The sequence below is a fragment of the Lampetra planeri genome, chromosome 2, assembly GCF_965212315.1.
Source record: "Lampetra planeri chromosome 2, kcLamPlan1.2.h2, whole genome shotgun sequence".
In the NCBI taxonomy this organism is placed as follows: Eukaryota; Metazoa; Chordata; class Hyperoartia; order Petromyzontiformes; family Petromyzontidae; genus Lampetra; species Lampetra planeri.
The window spans coordinates 4,543,492-4,564,415 of NC_136108.1; the positions used below are offsets into that span (position 1 = coordinate 4,543,492).

At 42.6% G+C, this 20,924-nt stretch overlaps 1 protein-coding gene across 1 annotated transcript in view; it reads left to right on the forward strand.

Annotated features, from left to right (window-relative positions):
* The window catches only part of LOC144725043 (histone deacetylase 4-like), a 132,532-nt gene that overhangs the window by 60,960 nt on the left and 50,648 nt on the right, over positions 1–20,924 (forward strand). Inside the window, exons 10-11 of the mRNA XM_078604487.1 lie at positions 87–229; positions 8,682–9,017. Coding sequence (XP_078460613.1) covers positions 87–229; positions 8,682–9,017 — 479 coding nt within the window. The remainder of the gene's footprint in view (positions 1–86; positions 230–8,681; positions 9,018–20,924) is intronic.

The window sequence follows — 20,924 nt, forward strand, 5'->3', positions numbered from 1 at the left end:
GCCGCCCGCTGCACTTGGCTTACAACCCGTTTCTCTCGCTCCTTTTTCCCCAACCGATCCTCACCGCCGCCCCCCGTGAACCGCAGAGCGTGCCCGGCTGCCGCGGCACCGCAGCCTGAGCCGCACTCACTCGGCGCCGCTGCCCACGTGCCCTCAGGCCCTGCAGCAGCTGGTCCTGCAGCAGCAGCACCAGCAGTTCCTGGAACGCCACAAGCAGCAGCTTAGCAAGGCAAGAGGCGCACGTTTTTGTTGACGTGACAAATCTTTACGAATTGGCTGTGTCGGGTGGTGGTGGGTAAACGACACATTTATATTTACGCGATCTAACCCCAAAAAAAACCTGGATTGTGAATTATATTGGTCACAAAAGCCTACCTGTTAGACTCGTAATGTTTGCTTGTTTCAGAGTTTCCTTTTTAAGCCCCATGGCCTCTGTGGTCAATACCATCCAGTTCACAGTATACTTCGAACATCTTGCAACGTTAGTTCAAAAAGAGTAGGCCTCTTTAACAAATTGTCCACACAATTTGTCATTTGGGAAAACAAATAGTGGCATTGCCCCCTTACTGAAAACGTATCAGGACATAACTGAAAAACTCAGTGAGACTTTACTGAGTAAATAAATGTTATGATTTTGATGTCGTAAAAATATGTAAAAAAGTAGCATGTGGCTCGTACTCCTGGCCAGCATATCTCCGCTCATTCTCCATTGGCAGCCTTGGGATATTAGTTTAAATTCCACCTTTCTTTGGCGGGAGCTAAGTCTGATTTAGGGCAGCCACTGCTGAATTCACACGAAGTGGTATTTATTGTATTGACCCCCTGGGGTATGATTGCCTGCTGGGTTTGAACTCCCAGCCTTCCTCTCGTGAGTTGAGCACTCTGCCACAACACCACCTGACCAGATTACTGCCGGATTATGGCCAAAATAACACACTTATGGCTGTTTTTGCAATTTAGTTTACCAATACTTTTTTACACAGTTATTATTATTTCGGGGCCATACTAATAATGACAGGTATGAATGGAAAATGAAAAAAAACATATTTGCTGTATTCAACGAAGGCTTTAAGCTTTGTCAAGAGTCAGATCGTGGCACATGTACAGCTTACCTTGTGCAAGAATATGTTTAAACTTCAAAGAATAATGAGGCGACTGGGCAGGGAGGGGGTTAGTGTGCTATAAAATATATAAGCAATGAGGATTAAGCACTCAGATGGAGAATCGGTGCATTTAATGTCTGGGCGGTAGTTTTGGATTGGCCCTCGAGCACCATGTGGTTTTATGGCAACGGATTTATACGAAGTTGTTAGCATCGAATATTAATTTGAACCCTCTGCTGCTCATGACTGAAGTTATGCCATGACATTTTTTTTACACACAACTTATATGTGCAGATTATTTTACAAGATGTACCAACTTAAAGGAAAAGAAACAACAACATTTTTGTTCTTATTCATGTATATCACTTTTTAAAACTCACGACTGGATGAGGGCCTTGCAACATTATGTGGGTCATTAGGGTTTTTTTTTTACCATAGTTCACCAAGCTAGTAGGTGTGAATTGGTGAATGTGAGCAGCATAGATATTGGAGCATCGTACAGTGTAACAATGAAGTGTATCGCACTGCCCTTCACTGCTTACATTCGTGTGCTTTAGTAATTAAAAAATAGTAAATTATTCTACAACCTTTGCACAGACATAAACTGTAATTCATTTTTTCAAACCGGGAATGGACATTTGCATTATATGTGTCCATATTTCCAAAAGTGTTGGGTTTTTTTTCCAGCACATCCCCATCGAGGCAGTATTCGATTTATAGGCATATTATGTATTCATACTGGATAATTCCGATGAGCTATGAAGTTCTTTCTTCACAGATGTCCAGAAGAGTGTGCACACTGCTGTTGTTTCTCTTCAATGCTGGCACGATCACCGATATTCTGGGGGGTGGTGGGAGGGAGGTGGAACTTTAAAAGCTTGTTCCCAGGCTCCAAGCGTCACCCGACAACGCCAATGGACTTCCATCGGCGTCAGCGGTGCCATTCTAATTGGCGTGCGATGCCACATGCAGACGGCGGCAGGGATTGCACTAACGGGTGGCTGCGAGGCGGTACAATTTTCACGCGCGCACGGGGACTGCGTCTTTCCTCCTCGTGCGTTCCCTCCCGTGCCTTCAACACCCTCCGCACGTCCTCATTTAAATACGTCGATGCGCTCTTTTTTTACACGTGAAATTTGCGTCAGCGTGACACGATATCATTTTTACAACACAGTTAATCGCTTTGTTTCTTTTTTTTTAATGTCGTTATCTAAAATATCCGGTCAACATTATGAATCTAGCAACCCTAATTAGCCCTCGGTGCTGTCATTACAAACTACCTATCGCGACTGCATCTGCTCGCATCAAAGACATGAAGCTGAAATGTATCCGTGTGGCCGCTTATTGCAATTAGCACCAGCGGCGGAAATAATAAATCAAGGCTTGATTACACATCACAGCACCAGATGTGTCTGGCACCGTGCCCACGTGTGTCCGTCCGCGGCGCAGCAGGGGGAGAGGTGCAGGGCCAGCCAACAGGGATCCTGGGGCAAGGGGAAGAGAGCGAGGAGGAGGTGGAGGGGGGAGGGTTGTGGTGAGAGAAAAGAGCCTTGAAATAAAATCGTACCTGCAGCTAACTCAGGCAGGGGAGCTTTGAGAATTAAGCATGCTGTTAAGTAGATTTACAGCCCGTTACTTAGCAGTGGAATCTATTTTAATGTGGCCACCAGTGTTTCCCTATTTAAACAAATACTCATAGCTTGAGGTCCAATAAATAATCGGAAATGAACCTGGTGGTCATGGTGAATGTGAAGAAAAATAACCTTTACAAGTATATATTGGGCATATAGTCTAAGGAAACAAAGAGCAGGCGGTCTAGTTCGTTGCATAATTTTGGTAGAGGCCTCCGACTATTGATATGAAGGTGAAAAAAGCAAGTGGGTTCCGATTATCACGGTTGACTACGTACGATGTGAAAGATGTTCAACATGCATACGTGCATGGGGTAGAGAATGTTCAACATACATATGAATGTATGTATGTTTGTTTTACTTATTTCGCACCATACGTAGCAAACTGTGCTATTCAGAGGTGCGGGGGAAGAACAACAAACTAAACAGAAAAAAACTACTCTCAAGAACTTAGTTTTCAATCTAGATTTAAAAGTGCATAGCTCCAGTGTCTTCTTAATACCGGAAGGAAGAGCGTTCCGGAATGGGCGCAGAAGCCTATCGGAAAGCGCGCGATGCGGTGACCGTCTTTGTTCGATGGTTATCCAAAAGCAGAGTTATGTTTTTTGTTTGCATTATGACTGCAGGTATTGTGGTCTATGCAAACATGACTCCTCGATAAAAAAAGGTGTCAGTTTTGTTGCCAGATAAAAGGGTAAAAAAGCAATTATCATATTTTTTACTGGCAAATGAGGTACCAATGGTATCCAAAAGCCGTCATGGCTCTAAGAGATGATGGCGAGAGCTCGACAGAACGACAGAATGGCAACCGAAAGGGTGAACGCACCTGAGTGAGTTCCACATCCATCATGGAGACGGAGCAGTGAAATCAGCTGATGTTTAGGAATGTCGTTTTGCAACTGTGAGGGATCATGGCTTGGGGAGGGCCTTCACCCAGCAATAGTTAGTTTATGACTGATTATGATGATGATGATGAAGATTTCATTGACTATCTTGTCATTAACCATGATTGAATCGTGAATGAGAGGTGTTTTTTTTTACTTTGTTATCCATCTGATCATGAACTACCACTAACCACCGCCTGACATTTTCCCCTGTAAAAAAAACGAATAATTTCCCTCTGCTCCTGCCTTTCCCTAAACCACTGTTATTTGGTCATAACTTACATGTCATGTTAATTTCCGGGAACAGTGGGACTTGACATTTTGGCAGAACAGGGCCTACAGTTACGTGATGCAGGTGAGAGCAGTGAGTCAGTGTCTTCGCCACCATTATCGCACAGTGAGCAACGCAGCATGGCATTGCTTTTTTACTGCCGCAAATGCCGCACTGATTGGTACAGTTGCAGTTCCTCATGCAGATTCTCCTGAGGCTGCTTCACTTCACATTCGGGGCAGAAGCCTCAACCCTAGACTTGGTTAGTATAACATGCACTAGGATTTCACGAGCAATATTACCCATAATAAACGTGTTTTTGGGGGTTAAATTGCGTTAATGTAAATGTGTCGTTAACCCACCACCACCCAACAGTCAATTAGTTTGGTTTGTCACGGAAACAAAACGTGCCAATCAGTTACTAGTTCAGCACACCGATGTGTTGGAGAGTAAACCCACAACATTTACAATTTTAAGTACGACGTTTCGCTGGTCATTACAACCGGCTTCAGAATTGGCAAATCACCTCTTGAAGCCAGAATCTACTGGAGACCCGTGAAGAAAAAAATAGCTTCATAGCTCATCGGATTCCTCCAGTCTAAATAAACATTCTGATTCTGATATTTACATGATCTAAACCAAAAAAAACCCGTTCATTCTAGCCTTGGTTCTTAACCTGATTTTTTTTTTGACTCACTCTGGGTGGGTTGTTGAGAAGCCCTGCTGTGCATGGGTCTGTAGGCTCTGGGCTGCGAGCAAGTCCGTCCAGGGTGGAGTGTGGGAGTGGACGCAGCCCAGGGAGCTCAGGAAATGGAAGCGGAGCTGGCGGATGTCGTTTGTTACAGTGAAGCGTTGCAACGGGAGACTCATAACTTTTAACGTTGCTCCCGCTCCGCGTTGTTTTGGTTGAGATTCCTGAGAGCCTTGCAGGTGCAGTAATGGTGCCTTTCTGACAAAAAATAATAGTGATTAATTTGTTTTTTAACTCGTGGTCATCACATAATTAGGATTTAATTTAAATTTAACAGAAATAAATTTAGGCAGTGCAGAAAAGCAAACAGAAAAGGCATAAACGAAAAGCCAAGTTCACATTGGTGCAAGCCTTTATATGTACATTAGCTAACCTGAGTTAGTAAACGGTCATCATTTTGACAGTGTCTATAACCATGGTTCAAAGTTCATCGTAGAAACAATATCTTGCGTATATTAGCAATGTAATTGCATTGGCAACGTTGTACACGGTTGTGCGTTAGCCCTGCAGATTTCTGCCAAAGCTCTGGACTCCTTCTATTCGGAATATTTCCTAATCACTTAATCTGCGAGGTCTGGAACATTTTAAAATCGTTGTCTTAAATTTAAACCACTCAGAATTGCAGCTGATCCCACTGCACGGTGACGTCGGTCGTGATTAAACTGTTAAATAAATCACACTTGCGTCCGTGCAGTGGATACTGACCAGCGGCACACTGGCATCACAGACAAGCCAATGCTCATTACGAACAACTCCTTCGTTTTTAATGGGCAACTGCAAATCCCAAACATTTGCGGGTCTGAACTAGGAAGGCCATTTGACGAATGAAAAGGAACTAGGCACTATTGGATTTGACTTGATTAGAAATGTTCTGTCCCTATGTTTTGCTTTGGGATGTTAAACTCTATATGGTGGTAGAATTAATGCACCTGCTGCCTCACTGGAAAAGAGCGTGTTGTGGTTGGGCCTTAATCAGTGGCTTGTTCTGTTTATACCGAATTGTCTGTGTATCACTGAGCTCGACTTGCGTAGAGTGTAGGTGAGCAGTAGTGTAGTGGTTAGTTTGCTGTGCTACAAACCCGGAGACCCGAGTTCGATTCCCGCTCATCGCCAAAACCAGTGACGATTATCTGAACCCATCCTGAGCCTGCCCCTAGGTTGATTTAGCCTGAAATGAGTACCTGGTGGGGCGTGTAAACATCGCCACTTGGGAGTAAACGTCGACACTTGCCCCAGCAGTCTGTTAAGACTATACGGGGGGAACTTTTGTCTACTTGAGTGTATTAGGTTGAAAAATGTCTAGCATTATATACATGATTAAGAGCTAATTATGTCCCAGAAATACAAACGCAGTTAGCGATCACCTATGTAGGCTGACAAAGCATTTGATACATATAATATGGCCACCACTACCACCTTTGTCTAATAGGAATGCTTAACAATCAGCACTGGCAGAATTGACCTTGGGTGAGCTCAGCCCAGATATCAATTGCACCGAGTGATGTATAGCTAATTGCCACAATTAAAACCTGGTCTGCTGGCATGATAGCACATTAAAGCCATTATACCACTGCTCCTAGTACATTCAGTACAGTACTCAATATGCATAGACACATGCTTATAAACCTTCATACCTAACAAGTAGTCCACTCAATATTGTAGTATAGTTGACACTATAAAACAAATGTAAAATATTTCACAGACACGTATATATATTGAACTATCACTTTTTGCACCACTGTATAAGCATGCATTGTAATGACATTCGATTACTGGCAAACAATTCCACTTCTTTGTGTTTTATACCACTGGCTTCTCTCCGGGCCATTCAGGGTCAATATCATCCTATTCCTGATGTATATCACCAGTGCGCTTACACAGCTTGGGGAGAAAGCATGGCGTTAAGACACCGAGGTTGCAAGTGCGAGACGGTGGCGAGGGATGAGCCTCACGCTCGCGCTCAGCACGACTCTGGTGGGGGATGCTCTCTCCGGCTGCCCCCCCCCCCAATCCCAGGAGGGGAGCCTTCTCCCAGCAGCCCCAGAGTAAACACGTGGGGTCACCGGTGTGACTTCCCCTGCAGCTGTGCAAGCATTCCGCTGCCAGCCGTTCTGCTAAGCCTCACTGGATATGGCGGGGAGAGCAATCGTCACATTTATGGCAGCAGCAGCAGCATCACCGCCGCAGCTCGCTGGGCAAAAGCAGTCGTGAAATCGGACAGACAGATATGTGTAGATCTGTCGTCACGCACACAGGCGGGGCCGAGCGGTGGCACCGTAGGTCACACAATGCGCCATGAACCCTGTGACCTGAATTTGATTCCTGGCCACGGCTAGCATCGGTGGCGAGTGATGTCTGAACCCGCGTGCACTGCCCACCGCGGTGAAGTTTGGTCAAACGACCCCCGTGACTGACAGGGCATGGGGAGGTCTTCATCCAGCAGCAGATTGACACGGCCCAGAAATATATATTTATATTATTATGTGATGAACACAAGGTGCAATAATGGACATTCGCAGGGACACACATGGTGGATCATACACTTAAATGCACGTAGCATACACACCCACTTTATTTACACATTCAGTGATTCATAACAGCAGTCATGGTAAAGTAATCTTCTTTTTGGTTGTTGTCGTGCATTAAATCTGTGCTGCGAGCAATTTAAAAGTTCCGTATCACCTGCACAGCATTATTTACAATCATACAATTCCTGTCTCTTTACTCAAGAGGAGACTACAAAAACAACTGTTTAGCCACCCATTAAACTGCCAATGCTGATTAGTCGCACAAGGCATGTACGATAATTCACATGCCCACGAAAGCTCACATGCATGATGTGCGTCGACCGAATTCGTTAGGCACTTTTGCACATTCGTTAATACATCACCGACGTTTACACATCTTTGTCATGCATGCTAGCTGACCAAAATTGCATATGCACACACGACACAATGCATTCGCACAATGCCCTTCACGTAATCGCTTGCAGAATAGTTGCAAAATATGCCACCTGAAAAATGCAATTACCCCTGGTATGAATATAATGGATTTTTGTGTGACACTATTAATATAAAAACAAGCTGATGATTATATCCGCTGCCGATGCATTTTTTACTTTGCGTTTGTATTATATATCCTGTATATGTATTTGTATCATATATTCAGGCTTATGACCGACAATCTTTTAGAAAATTCAATATCTTTACGTAGAAAACGATTCTGCCACTTATATTTCGGAAGGGATAATTTATTGTAATTCAAGTGAAAATGTCTCCATCACGATACAACTTAGCTGTCCTCTCCAAGTCCTTAACAGCATGGATTTTTTTTATTTATTAATATTATTACATTCCACAATTTTATTTGAAGCCAACTACAAACAGCATTATAATGCCATTGTGCACGGTGTATGTGTATCATTAAGGGGCACCTGTTTATTTAAATGTGCAATTTCCTAACGCTTCCCCTGGCCACGTATTATCGTTATTTGCACTGTATTTCCACGTAAATTGCATTACAACCAACAAGCAAAATTGGGTTATACATTGGGTAATATTTTCAACAAAATGTCAACGCGGTTTAGTACAATTCCGATAGGTATGGGTGCCGACCGCAAACATCTCTTACAAACCATATCTAATTACTCACCATAATCTAATACACCCCCTTAATCAACAAGAGTGTGCCTTCCATTATGCGGCCTCACACACGGTGCTGTGTGCTTGCGAACGTAATGGAAGGAGCGTATGATCGCTGTTCCGAGCGCCGTTCTCCACAATCACATTTTGTGAACGGCATTTGTACAACCGAAATGTGTACAACCACAATTCCGAACGACCACATTCCCTTGCAACGACATTCGCTCTTCCTGCGTTTCCACAACAGCATTTACCCAGCGCCATTCCTTGATTGCATTTCTCCATCATTTCCACGACCCAATGCGCACAACCGCATTTCCGCTAACCAAATTTCAGCAACCACAATTCAACGGCCGCTTCCCCCCCCCCCCTCAACCGTTCCCCCACAACCGTTCCCCAGGGTGGCGAGCAGCAGGCCTGCGTGCCGTGCAGCAGCCCGCCCCGAGGCACCACCGAGACGGCCCAGGCCAGGGAGGCCGAGCCCACGGCCATGCACGAGGAGAGCGGTGGGGCCGGCCGGGGCGACGGCGGCGGGGTCGGGAGGGGCCACGGCGGTCGCCCCGGGGACTTCGTGGGGGGTCAGGTCGTGGTCAAACAGGAGCCCGTCGACGTGGAGCAGGAGGAGGATGGGGAGGTGGAGGTGGGGCAGCAGCAGCAGGGGATGGAGGAGGCGGACGAGGAGCGGCGGCAGCAGATGCAGGTGGCCAAGCAGCAGCAGCTGCTGCTTCTCAAGCAGGTACGCTTGCAAGTTGCATTGCCAGTCCATAAAGGGGGAGGGGTGACAGGTGGTGGGTGTGTCAGGAGGTGCGGTTGCTGTTAATTGGGATACAAGGCATTGGTGCTGATTGCAGAAATTACTTCATTTGGCGGGGTCAGGATGGAGGTGCCTGTGCCAAGTCTAAAATAAATTTGTGAAACTAATGGTTGGCGAATCAATGGTGAGCAAGCCCGACAAAAACTGCTGCTGTTACTAGTTCCCATGACCAATTCCATCATAGAGATGCCCTTTAGGATGATGGTGTTGCTCCAGTCCACGGTTTGACAACAAGATCAACAGCTTTAATTTAACGAGGCGCTAATGCTCATAACCAGATGTTTCAAAGCACTGCGCAAATTAAGGAGCACTCACCTGGTGGGTAGACTTCATTGGTAACGTCCTGATATCGCCTAGTAATCACGCCGTCATTGTCAGCCATGCTCGGTCTACTGCTGGGTGAAGGCTTGCCATGAGCCAATCAAATCACTCCATCTCCGCAGAGGATGTACTTTTGGGTGCTTTCCCTCCAATGGTTGCCGCTCGGTAGTTGTGCTTGCCTTCCAGCTGTCATCACTTCTGGTGACACGTGTGCTGCTCAAGTCCACTTATTTTTCCTTCACAGTCAATTTTTATACCTGCACGTGTTTAATAAACGTGTTCTTCCATCCGTCTCTCTGCATGCCGGAGCTTTATCTCGATTCTTCTGTGCACACTTTTGAGAAGCGGTTTCGTCTTCACCACCAGTGCTGGATTATCCTAATAGCAAAAGTAGCATATGCTAAGGGCCCCACACTTTCAAAGGCCCCGCGCTAAACGCTTTCAAGCTATCAATTCCGGTTCAGATACTGCCTTCAACTTTTATGAACGACTGGGTGTTTAAGGTTAGCGATTTGTCGTATTATTTGGCGTTATAGCAAATGAAAAATTACAATGACTTTGCTATGCAAGTTAAACATTTAAAGATTTTTTTTAGGGCCCCTTTATAACATATGCTAGTTTAATCCGGCACTGTTCACCACCAGTAGTCATGTTTTTGAATCCATGTGCCATAGGAGGTAACGTGCAATGATTAAAAACGTTCCACTTCAGGCACGTTAGTATGTTGCATTACAATATTGTGAGTCAATATGTTCCACATATTTCATTTGTATTATTTGTTAAATTCAATGAATGGATTACATTATAAAAAAATTAATGGTAATCTAAATATGATAATATTTCATAGATGTAGGGTAATTTAAAACCTTTGGGATGTTCTTGTTATAACCAGAAATTTCATCGTAGGTTTGTGAGAGATGTGGGTTGTAGAGGCCTTCGTTTAGCAGTGGATTGACCATGGTTGTCGATGATTATTATGACGATTTAAAATGTTAACTATGTCCTATGCAGGTATTAGCTTCTGCCTTGGAAAGGTGGTGGTTACACCACCAACTGAGATGTGCACCATCCCATCTTTATATTACTTGCATTTAAATTACATTAAATTATTTGACAGTAGCATTGCACATTGTGCAGATAATTGCATTGTGGGAATGTTTTATAACATTACTTTTGATTGTAAGAGACAATCGTGTTGGGTTTATACATGTTAAAATATGAGAGAACTAATACATGTATTTGTAACATTTATTTTAACAATAAAAAATGTCTAATTTAATGGATTTCAGATGTAGAACTGACTCAAATAAATTTGGACTTTTGTCCTCATTCCGAGTTCACTTGAACATAGATATTGCATCAGTATTTTGTAGGGATACATGTTCTTGGTCTGATGGGACATTATTGTGTCGAATTGAATTATTTTCTGATTTTTATTCTGAGCTGATTAAATATGATGCATTTCCCCTCCCCCCCACCCCAATCGTTACTTGGCATAATCGAATACAAATCAGCTGACTGGTATCAGGTTCCAATTATCGCATTACACTGCCATTTAATTACCGACATATAAGCATCTTATCTACCTATCTCTGACGGTTAAGTATAATGATATGTTAGTAAACATTGACTAGATTAGACTGGCGTGTGTTAGCAAGTGGACGCTGTAGCTGAGGCCGAAGGGCCCTAGACAGCGTCACTTAACATGCAAATGACACAGATCCAATTTCCCAACTCGTAAAATAATGTCTACATTTTAAAGTTTCAACTTTCTTGTTAACACTACACATTGATTCACGTGATGAGCGTTAATATAAAGGAACAAAGCGGCTATTAACTGAAAATAAAATATAATGTTTCCCCATACAGGCACGAAGCTCATATCCCATGCATGTTAAATGAGGGTCCTAGTTTCCTGCCCAACTGGCCACAGTACCTCTAGCCCGGTGTTTCTCAAACTTTTTTGGCCCGCGGTCCACTCCGCCGATGCAAACATTTCCACGGACCACCCAGCCCCCCCTACCCCTGGGGACAAAAACGCATTATATCTAAATAGCGGTAATACAAAATGATTCATATGACCGGAACATAAAAACATTTATTTTAAACGCAGCTATAGGTTTTTTTTTTCATGAGGGCATTTAGATATTAGGATTAGGGTAGTTTAAACTGGGTAGTTTACCGAACCTAATTAATATATATCATGAGTTGACCTCTTAAACAAAAAAGCCTTGTCATTATTTCCGGATCAACCCGCATTTGCATCAGCAGCCCCACAGACAACCTGGAGGACCGACAGAAACCGCTGGTGGTCCGGAGTCCACATTCTGAGAACCACTGCCCTAGACAAAGACCATAGACAAATACATGCTGCTTCGCACCGTTCTTTAGTGCATTGAATGTAAAATAAGGTGAAGATGCAGCCCTGCACTGTGTTTTTTTCTCTCTCCCGCCACTGCTGCTGGAAGGGCCGCCAAACTAGAAAGAGCTCTAGAGTCGAGAGCCTTACCTATAGGGTGTCTGGCCTACTCTCTCACGTTGGCCTTGAGGTCTTGGACGAGTTGGGAGTGCTCACACTTTGCATGCACAACGGCCTACCTTTACATTCAAAATAGTTGTATCCTTAAATTCCGCAGTTGCGCTTGATACCCAGCCACACTGAACTCTGTAGTGCAGTATATAAGCAACATTCTGTTGTGTCTCTACATATAAATATTTTTTTAAGTTTCATTTGCCAAGGAACACCCATTTAAGTTAAGAAAACTATGGACCGATCTCAACCCTCTGTGATCTCATCAGCAGAGTCAAGTCCATTCAGTGAATGCTGCTGGAATAGCAGATCTCATTGGCAAGAGCACTCAATTGAAACCATGGAGTCCAGTTCAGCACAAAAATGTAGTGTGTGTACTGCAGTGTGTGCTTTAGGATATTTAGGACCTTGCACGCAAAACATGCCCCCACATGTTAGTTTTATTGCATCTGTTTTAGTTATATCAAGTTTTATTTTTAAAAGAAATCGTTTTGAGCATAGCTAAAAGCCACGTCGTGAATTCGCTGCGCGGACCTCGTTTTGCATCAGTGGGCTCTGATCCAGTGATTACCTGTGAGGCGTTTCAGTGAGGCAGTACAACATACAGCTGCTTGCTCACACATTAGCCCCTAGAGTCCTTCCAATGCCTTTACCTAGGTCTTGGCAACAGCATGGTTTAAACAAACAGTGTTAGTGCAACATGCTGCTAACATTGTTTTAGACATTAGTACATTAGGACATGCGAGTGATTTGAAACAGATCTGCTTAGGTTTGCTGAGACGTGTTCTGAAAGTTTTTTCTCATTTCTTGCCAACCTTACATTTTTCTTCTTCTACCAGGAAATTTAAATCCAGAAACAGCAAAAGGCTGCCTGGAGCTGGTGGATAAAACCACAAAGCTACAGCCAAATGTCAAGACGCAATCAGTTCCCTGACGTCGTGTGCTGTGCTTGGCAGAGAATCGAGAGAGGGCTATTTCAAATCGTCACGCTTTCTTTAATCTGACCAATTTTGTTGCTCCACCACGGATATGTTGCATTAGAAAAGGTGCTGACAAAATAGTTTCCATGTTAAATCTCTTGTTCATCAACACGTTAGTTCGTAGCAATAATGCCGCACGTCATATTACATCGACAGTGGAAAGCACGAGGGGTGGAGTGGCGGCGCAGTGATTCGCACGCCACGCTGTGAACCTGGCGACCTGAGTTTGATTCTCAGCCAGGCCTCACATGAGTGGCGAGTAAACATCTGAACTAGTCCTGGACCCCCCCTCCCCCATACTTATAAACCTGCACGGACCAGCACGGTGAGGTATGGTCAAACTACACCCCTGACCAACATGACATAGGGAGGCCTTTATCCAGCAGTGGACTGACAAAGTGCCGGTAAATATTTTCTAATTTATCCATAAGTGTTTTTCAAGTAAGGACACAACGGTTATCTGAGACGTCAAATGTGCCACCAGTGGGACACATTAAACAGATCCTATTCTTTACGATTCTTCGTGAAATATTCAGAAGCTGTATAGTTTGGTCATCGTAAACGCAGAAAGTGTGATGCATATATTGTGTAACTTCATCAAAATCTGTGGATGTTCAGTGAACTTTCAAGGATTAAAATAAATTCACTTTTGTCTTAATTAAATTTGTCTAACTTTTGTAAGTGAAAGCAGTGAACATGAATTCCCAGTGGATAGCAAAGTACTCCTTGCACACAGCCGCACCAGCTTTGCTATTGGCCCGCTTCCTTCCCAGAGCTTTAATCGGCCACGCTGTACGGATGTTATTAATTTCTTTAAAAAATGAAGCTATTCCTGGCTGGGAGGCCGGCTTGATTGGATGTGAAGCAGATTCTGTAGGCCACTGCTAATAACCTCAATGAGCCTGTCATTCAGCCATTTCCTTTCTCTGCAATGAATGATACACGGCGGCTGCCACATCAGCCTTACCCACTTAACAAAATATTATTTGGGTCTTTCGGTAAAGTCACGTAGAACATATTTTTGTTTACGAAAAACTACGACGTTTCAATCGCAACGCAAGCAATCGTCATCAGGAGAAAAAAGAGGGGGAAAGCTGCTGAGGCAGGCTGTTTTTAGAGGTTGGAAACGTCACTGGCTGTCACTGGCTGTGACGTTTCCATCCTACCTTCCGACGTTAGTAGTTATTTTTGACTCTCTGATTTTACATTAACAGGTTAAGTGTCTCACACTAACACAGCCACCGTCGTCCGTGTCCTCGATGTGGCCGCGGCTCTCCGATCTTACATTGACACGCTAATCTCTTACATTGACACGCTAATCTCTCACGATACAATGGCCACCTTCGCGCCCTCGTCATGGAGGTCGCTCTCCGATCTTACATTGACACGCTAATCTCTCACGATACAATGGCCACCTTCACGCCCTCGTCGTGAAGGTAGCTCTCCGATCTTACATTGACACGCTAATCTCTCACGATGCAATGGCCACCTTCGCGCCCTCGTCATGGAGGTCGCTCTCCGATCTTACATTGACACGCTAATCTCTCACGATACAATGGCCACCTTCGCGCCCTCGTCATGGAGGTTGCTCTGCGATCTTACATTGACACGCTAATCTCTCACGATGCAATGGCCACCTTCGCGCCCTCGTCATGGAGGTCGCTCTCCGATCTTACATTGACACGCTAATCTCTCACGATGCAATGGCCACCTTCGCGCCCTCGTCGTGAAGGTAGCTCTCCGATCTTACATTGACATGCTAATCTCTCACGATAAAATGGCCACCTTCGCGCCCTCATCATGGAGGTCGCTCTCCGATCTTACATTGACACGCTAATCTCTCACGATGCAATGGCCACCTTCGCGCTCTCGTCGTGAAGGTAGCTCTCCGATCTACATTGACATGCAAATTTCTCACTTTAACATCACTAGCCCCGCCCACTTCGTTTATGACCCTTGGGCTACACCCATTTCAAACCTTTAAAAACAACCTGCCTCAGCAGCTTTCCCCCTCTCCTGATGACGATTGCTTGTGTTGCGATCGAAACGTCGTAGTTTATTTGTAAAAAAAAATGTTTGGTTCTACGTGACTTTACTGAAAGACCCAAGGAATATGAATTCCTGCAGTCACGAAAGCTTTAAGTCAAGATTCACTTCACAAAAACTCTGCAACGCCCCTCCCCCACCGGCAAGGCACTGCGAGCACTGACAAATGACAGACGTCACTTCAAACGCTGCAGCAGCGGCGGCGCCACATATATAACCTTATTCTTAGGTTTTTTCGGTAAAGTCACAGCTATCGTGCTGTGACGGTTCCACCTGAAGACGGAAGCTTGTGTTGCCTCCGAAACGTCGTGATTTTTATTTTATTTTTATTTAACTTTTATGAATTTTAATTTAAATTTTTTACCTACGTGACTTTACCGAAATAACCTAAGAATATGAATCCTTGCAGTCACGAAAGCTTCAAATCCAGAATATATAACCTTGCTGTAACTGCTCTCTCGCTGGTTCAGCAGTTCCACTACTGGATTATAATTTTTCCGCCTGAGGACGACCGCTTGTGTTGCGATCGAAACGTCGTGATTTGTTTTATTTTATACCCACGTGACTTTACCGAAAGAACCAAAGAGTATGGATTCCTGCAGTCACGAAAGCTTCATATCAAGATTTGTTTTTAATTCAAGGCGTTGTCGTCCTTGTGAATCCAACTCAGTCATTCCTAGTCCAGCTTCAATAAATGCCTAGCACTTTGTAGGAATTAAGCAGTGGCTTGCCCTATGGATCGACTCACTCTCGCTATTTGCATGTGGAACTTCAACCATTGGCTCTGGGCTGCAAACTGGAGATGAGTGTTGTTCCTTAATCGTTCAAGCGAAAGCCCACTTTCATTTGACTGTCAATAAATGTTGTTTGCAATTGAAGTACCACCGTTGCGTGTGTTGCCGAAGAAAGTATTTACAAAAATTTGACCTGACTTGAAAATACATGCAACATCTCATAATAGTAATGTAGATTAATGTTGTACTGATGCATGATCAGCGATAATACAATACAAAATGTATTGTGCAGATAGCTGTGAGTAGTTCCTTATTTTTTCCAACGAATGAAAGGTATTGTCCTGCTTGAATAATTTCGATCATTAAAATGGATGTTTGGCCAAAAAAGAAACCATTAAGCCTTGGCGTGTGCATTTATACGACAAAAAAACACGCTATTTGTCAGCATAATGGGCTTTTTTGTTTTATCCAAGACAAGTGCACGTGAAAGCCATTTGGAATTAAGTACCAAGTTTTGTCCAGAGTCTAAGCTATCGTCGATGATTAAATGTGTTCTATATAACATTCTTGGAAATATATTATCTAACACTTCGTAATATGCATTTGCGTTCAGATGTAAACAATTAATTGTGTTAATGTATTTTTATTCTATCATGGTATGAATCATTGTGCGGTTCCACATATTTGTGCAGAATTGTTTTTCTTATATGTTTCTAAACAATTCTTAGTGCCATACAAAGCATGTTTTTTTTGTTGCCAGATATGTTGCGGGGCACCCATTTCCTACCTCACGGTACATGATAGAATTCAATACAATACAGTCAGGGTGATTGATGATCCAGCACTCACTGATTCATTCCAGTCACTGTTCAACAGTGGTCAGTCCCCTCCTTATCACTCTTCTATCACTACTACCACGGTCACTGTTCCAAGAATTTTACTCAATGATTTCTTTCCCTCTGTGTTCAACCACCGTGCTCCGGTTCACAGGACGTTTCTTTCTGTTTCTTCTCTCACACTTCTCGACGCTGGGAATTTCCTCCCATCGTCACTTTTCCCAAGTTCTCATAACTTTGCTGTTATCTGTTACAATTTTAATAGTGACTATTTGTTTGACATTTTGGGTCATTTGGGCTTGTGCTCAGAAAACGGATAAATACAATGGATTATCGCTACTGCACGTTGGCCCTCTATACCCTACCCTGGTGAATTGTACCATACATTACAGCATTTTTCCCCGCTTGGAAAACGCGGCATGAACCAATGAGCATTTAGCGCTGGCCTAAATACCTCTATTTGCAGTAGCAGATGCTTTTGTGGTTGAGTCTGATTGGAAAGGTACACAGTGTTGTGTTCTAGAGCCCTCAAGCTTTACAGCTTCTTGCCTTTTGTTCAACAGGCAACCCAAATAGGGCCTGCTGTTTGTGAAAGTAACCCATTGGTCTCAGTACCTAATATGCATTCCCATCATGTGTGGTTTGGTTTATAGTTTGGAAATCACTGTGCACTGTCACCAGAATTATTTAACACAATTTATATCGTACAACCGTGGAAGATTACATCTTGGAACTTGGAAACAAGAGAAATCTGAGAATGCATCTCCAATTGGATGTTAATCTCACTTGCAAATTCACTTAGAAATATCAGACATATTATCTTATCCAACAGGCTATGGAACCAATGAAACTATGCTTGATATGCATGCACCTCAAACATCACTCATCTATTGTTTTTATTTTACTGGGACCTGCATTAATAATATGTCAACAGTGTGTTTTTTACAAACAAATAATGTTTTGTCACACAGTGCACAAAATAAATATGACAAGAAACATTTTGTATTTACAATAAATGACAGTCAATTAATCAGTCGAATAAAATAGCATAATTTCCATACAAACCTTGAGAAAAAATTTAGTAGTTGGTTACAATATGAATTGATGATTGTAAAATTTATGTAATCTATTCCAGGAAGGTACATTTTGTATCATGCTTCTAAATTCAAGTTTCAAGTTTATTTTGCATTACCAGATGAGAACTAAAGAGTCACCAGGATGAGTCTGATTTGCAATAGTGACCTGGGGTATTAGTCTGCCAGTAGGGGGTGATGATTGCTTTCTATAATCCCAATTTTACAAGTTATGGGTAACATAAAAATTTGGCTACATTTTTATCGTACCAAATGGAATGGTATTTTTCATACAGTATAGTGTTTTATGAATGGTGGGAATATTATTTCAACTGGCACGTACTTGCTTTCAATAGCCACAATTGGAGAGATTTGATATTCTACTGTAGATGGACAGCATACCCATCATGAAACAGCCACACACTAACTTCGTCTTTTTTGTAATAGCAAGTTCTTAAAGCAATTTGAGTTATTCCTATAGCCCAATATATCTTTTTCTCTCTCCAGGAAATGAATTTTAATCGGGATCAAAACTGTCATGATGTTTTAGCATTTGTAGCATTTGTAGCTGTCAAAACATGGAAATGCTTAATTGAGACGTGTATTACAGTTTTTTAAACATATGTTTGTTTAATAGCCTATTGTCAGAGGGGGTTCACCTATGTTTGCATACACAACACTGTTCAACTCGAACGTCTTATTTATTCGCAACGTTTTACACTTGATGAATAATTAATTAATAATGGAAAAGTTGCGTGCATAAACACAGTTCACCGGGAAGACGACAAGGTTGGTCAACAATGAGCATGGAAAAATACATCATTAGAAAACATCGCTACATGCAATAAAAAAACACTGTCACGTGATTTTAATTCAAGACGTGCCTCGTGCATAATAGGGTACTTTCATGTACGTGTCATATGCATACTGTATGTGTCTGTTTTGTTTAAAGAATCATTTGCTTGCATCTCACGAAGAAGGAACTGAGTGCAGATTATTGTTTTGCTAATACGCAAATGGACAATACCATTTTCATTTATAATGTGTTTGTCTTGTGCTTACTGTGCCGATGCAGTGTTGGGTTATGGAAAGTTTTTTTTTATATATACTAAAGCATGAGGCATCTCTCAAATACGGTCTCAATAAAATATTTGCTGACAGTAACGTCAGGTGTAATTCTAACATTTTTGGAGCACTCATCGTCATCGTCGTCATCATCGGCAAACATTGTCTATCAATTTATGGACAAATGCCTTCCCCACACCATTGCCATCCATCGTGGTGCTGCAAAGCTACCGTCAATCTTCCTCTGCACATGAACGGACCTCGTCCCTACATCCTCTGCGATGATAAAATCCTCTCGGGTGCATTGCCACCTTTGGCTGCCATTCCATCATCGGCCTTGTCCATTGGCCGTCATTCCTTGTCGTGATGGGTTCAACCCAAGCCTGCTTAATTTTTTTTAAACGGTCAATTTAATGTTTCTGATTTACATTTGCTCCCCGATCCACGTCTTCCTCTTTCTATCTCTCCCTCATTGTAATTCCGAACATGTATCGTCATATTCTTCTTTGCTCACCGTTCAGATTTTGACTAGTTGTCTTCATCAATGGCCGTGTTTCCGATCTATATATTGTCGAGTAATATGCATTCATAGCTTTAAAAAAAGTCTTCTTCAAGCACTTTGTATTTTCTCATTATTTAATTCACTTTTACAAAGGCACTCAATGCTGTTTTTGTTTGCATATTTTTCCCATTATTTTGGGCCCCGATCTGCCCAAAGTGTCCATATTCTGATGTTCTCCAGTCGTGTCCCTTCCAGCAATTATTTGAATTTGTTGAGCAAACTTTTTGACCGTGACTTTGTTTTTTCTCACGAAGTCCTATTTTTTTGCAGATTTTTTAATGCAATTCATCAAGCATTTCCTGTAAATAAGTCTCCCAGCCATTGTGGTCAACAAATGTATGTTCATGCCCTTTCTGCTACTCATATCCACAAAGAATGTCATCTTATCTTGTGATGAATCACATTCGCATCAGGGCGTATCAACCTGTCTGACTCATTAGATGTGTATGTTGTTGGTGGCTGCATGTTTTAATAATTTCTATATAATATTTGTGTTGACGCTTTAGTTTGTTTGTATTTACTACGTATTTGTGTTTCCACTGAATAAAATGTATTTTCATAATCAATAACCTCCAAGCATAATGGTATTGTATTTACAGTTTCCTTTTCTTGGATCTTGTTAGTGTTTACTTGGCCAGTGGTACATATATTATCACTAAATACAGCTTGATCGTGAAGTTGCTTGGCCTTTAAAATACTTTCAAATCCATCCCGTAACATATTGGCACAAAGTTTATATGTGCTTTGGATCAAAGAATATTTTTTGAATGATTACATTTTAAACACTTAAATTGTATATTTCTTACATTGTTTTAGGGGGAATTTGCATAAAGCTCAACACTGCTTTGTACATCATGCACCTGGTTTTACGTTTATGATCTTGATTTAACATTGCACCTTTTTTTAAATATAATTTCACGTGCCTTCAATTATGTTGCAGTAAACTAAACCTTCGTGAGGAAGTTATTATGCTTGTGTGAACCTCAGGCCAAATGTAAATTTAAAATAATGGTTTTTGACATTTAATTAAACACCACTGGGGTGCTCTTTAACATAGGTTAACACAGCATCGCCGCAGCACTAATTCTTATTTCTATTCATTATGACATTCTCCAAATAAACCATTCAGTGCATCTAATGTATACAATTGTCCAAAGTGTATACAGTGTTTCCAGTTTTGATGCCCTATTAGTAAAAAAATATATAGCCAAGGCATCGCTGTATACTTTAAAAATAAAACAGTGGCGTCATTAATACACGTTGCCCTCTTGAGCCTTTTTAATGCACAAAGTGGCAAAGGCGCTTATTGTGCTGACCCTGAAAGTTTACTGGGTGTTTTCACATTGCCACTGGGAGATATTCAATCTCTCTGACTTTTACAAAGGGGCTCTAGAGTTTCCATATGTTCCATGGCTCGAGAAAGACAAAGGGGTACCTAGGGGCCTTGTGATCTGCCTTGGGAAGGAAATGGGATTGGAAGGGCCTCCGCATAGCGCCCTCCTATTGGCCCGCTCCATAGCGGCCGTGCGTGCCATCTCTCAGCTGCGTGAAAATGTGAGCGGGCGGGAAGGCGAGCCTCTGGGAACGAGAAATATTTGCGGTATGAGGTGTATTTAGGAGGAGCTCGGTGAAAGCAAGCAATGGCTGTTCACTTGTGTGAGAGTCATTGTCCAGGGGGGGCC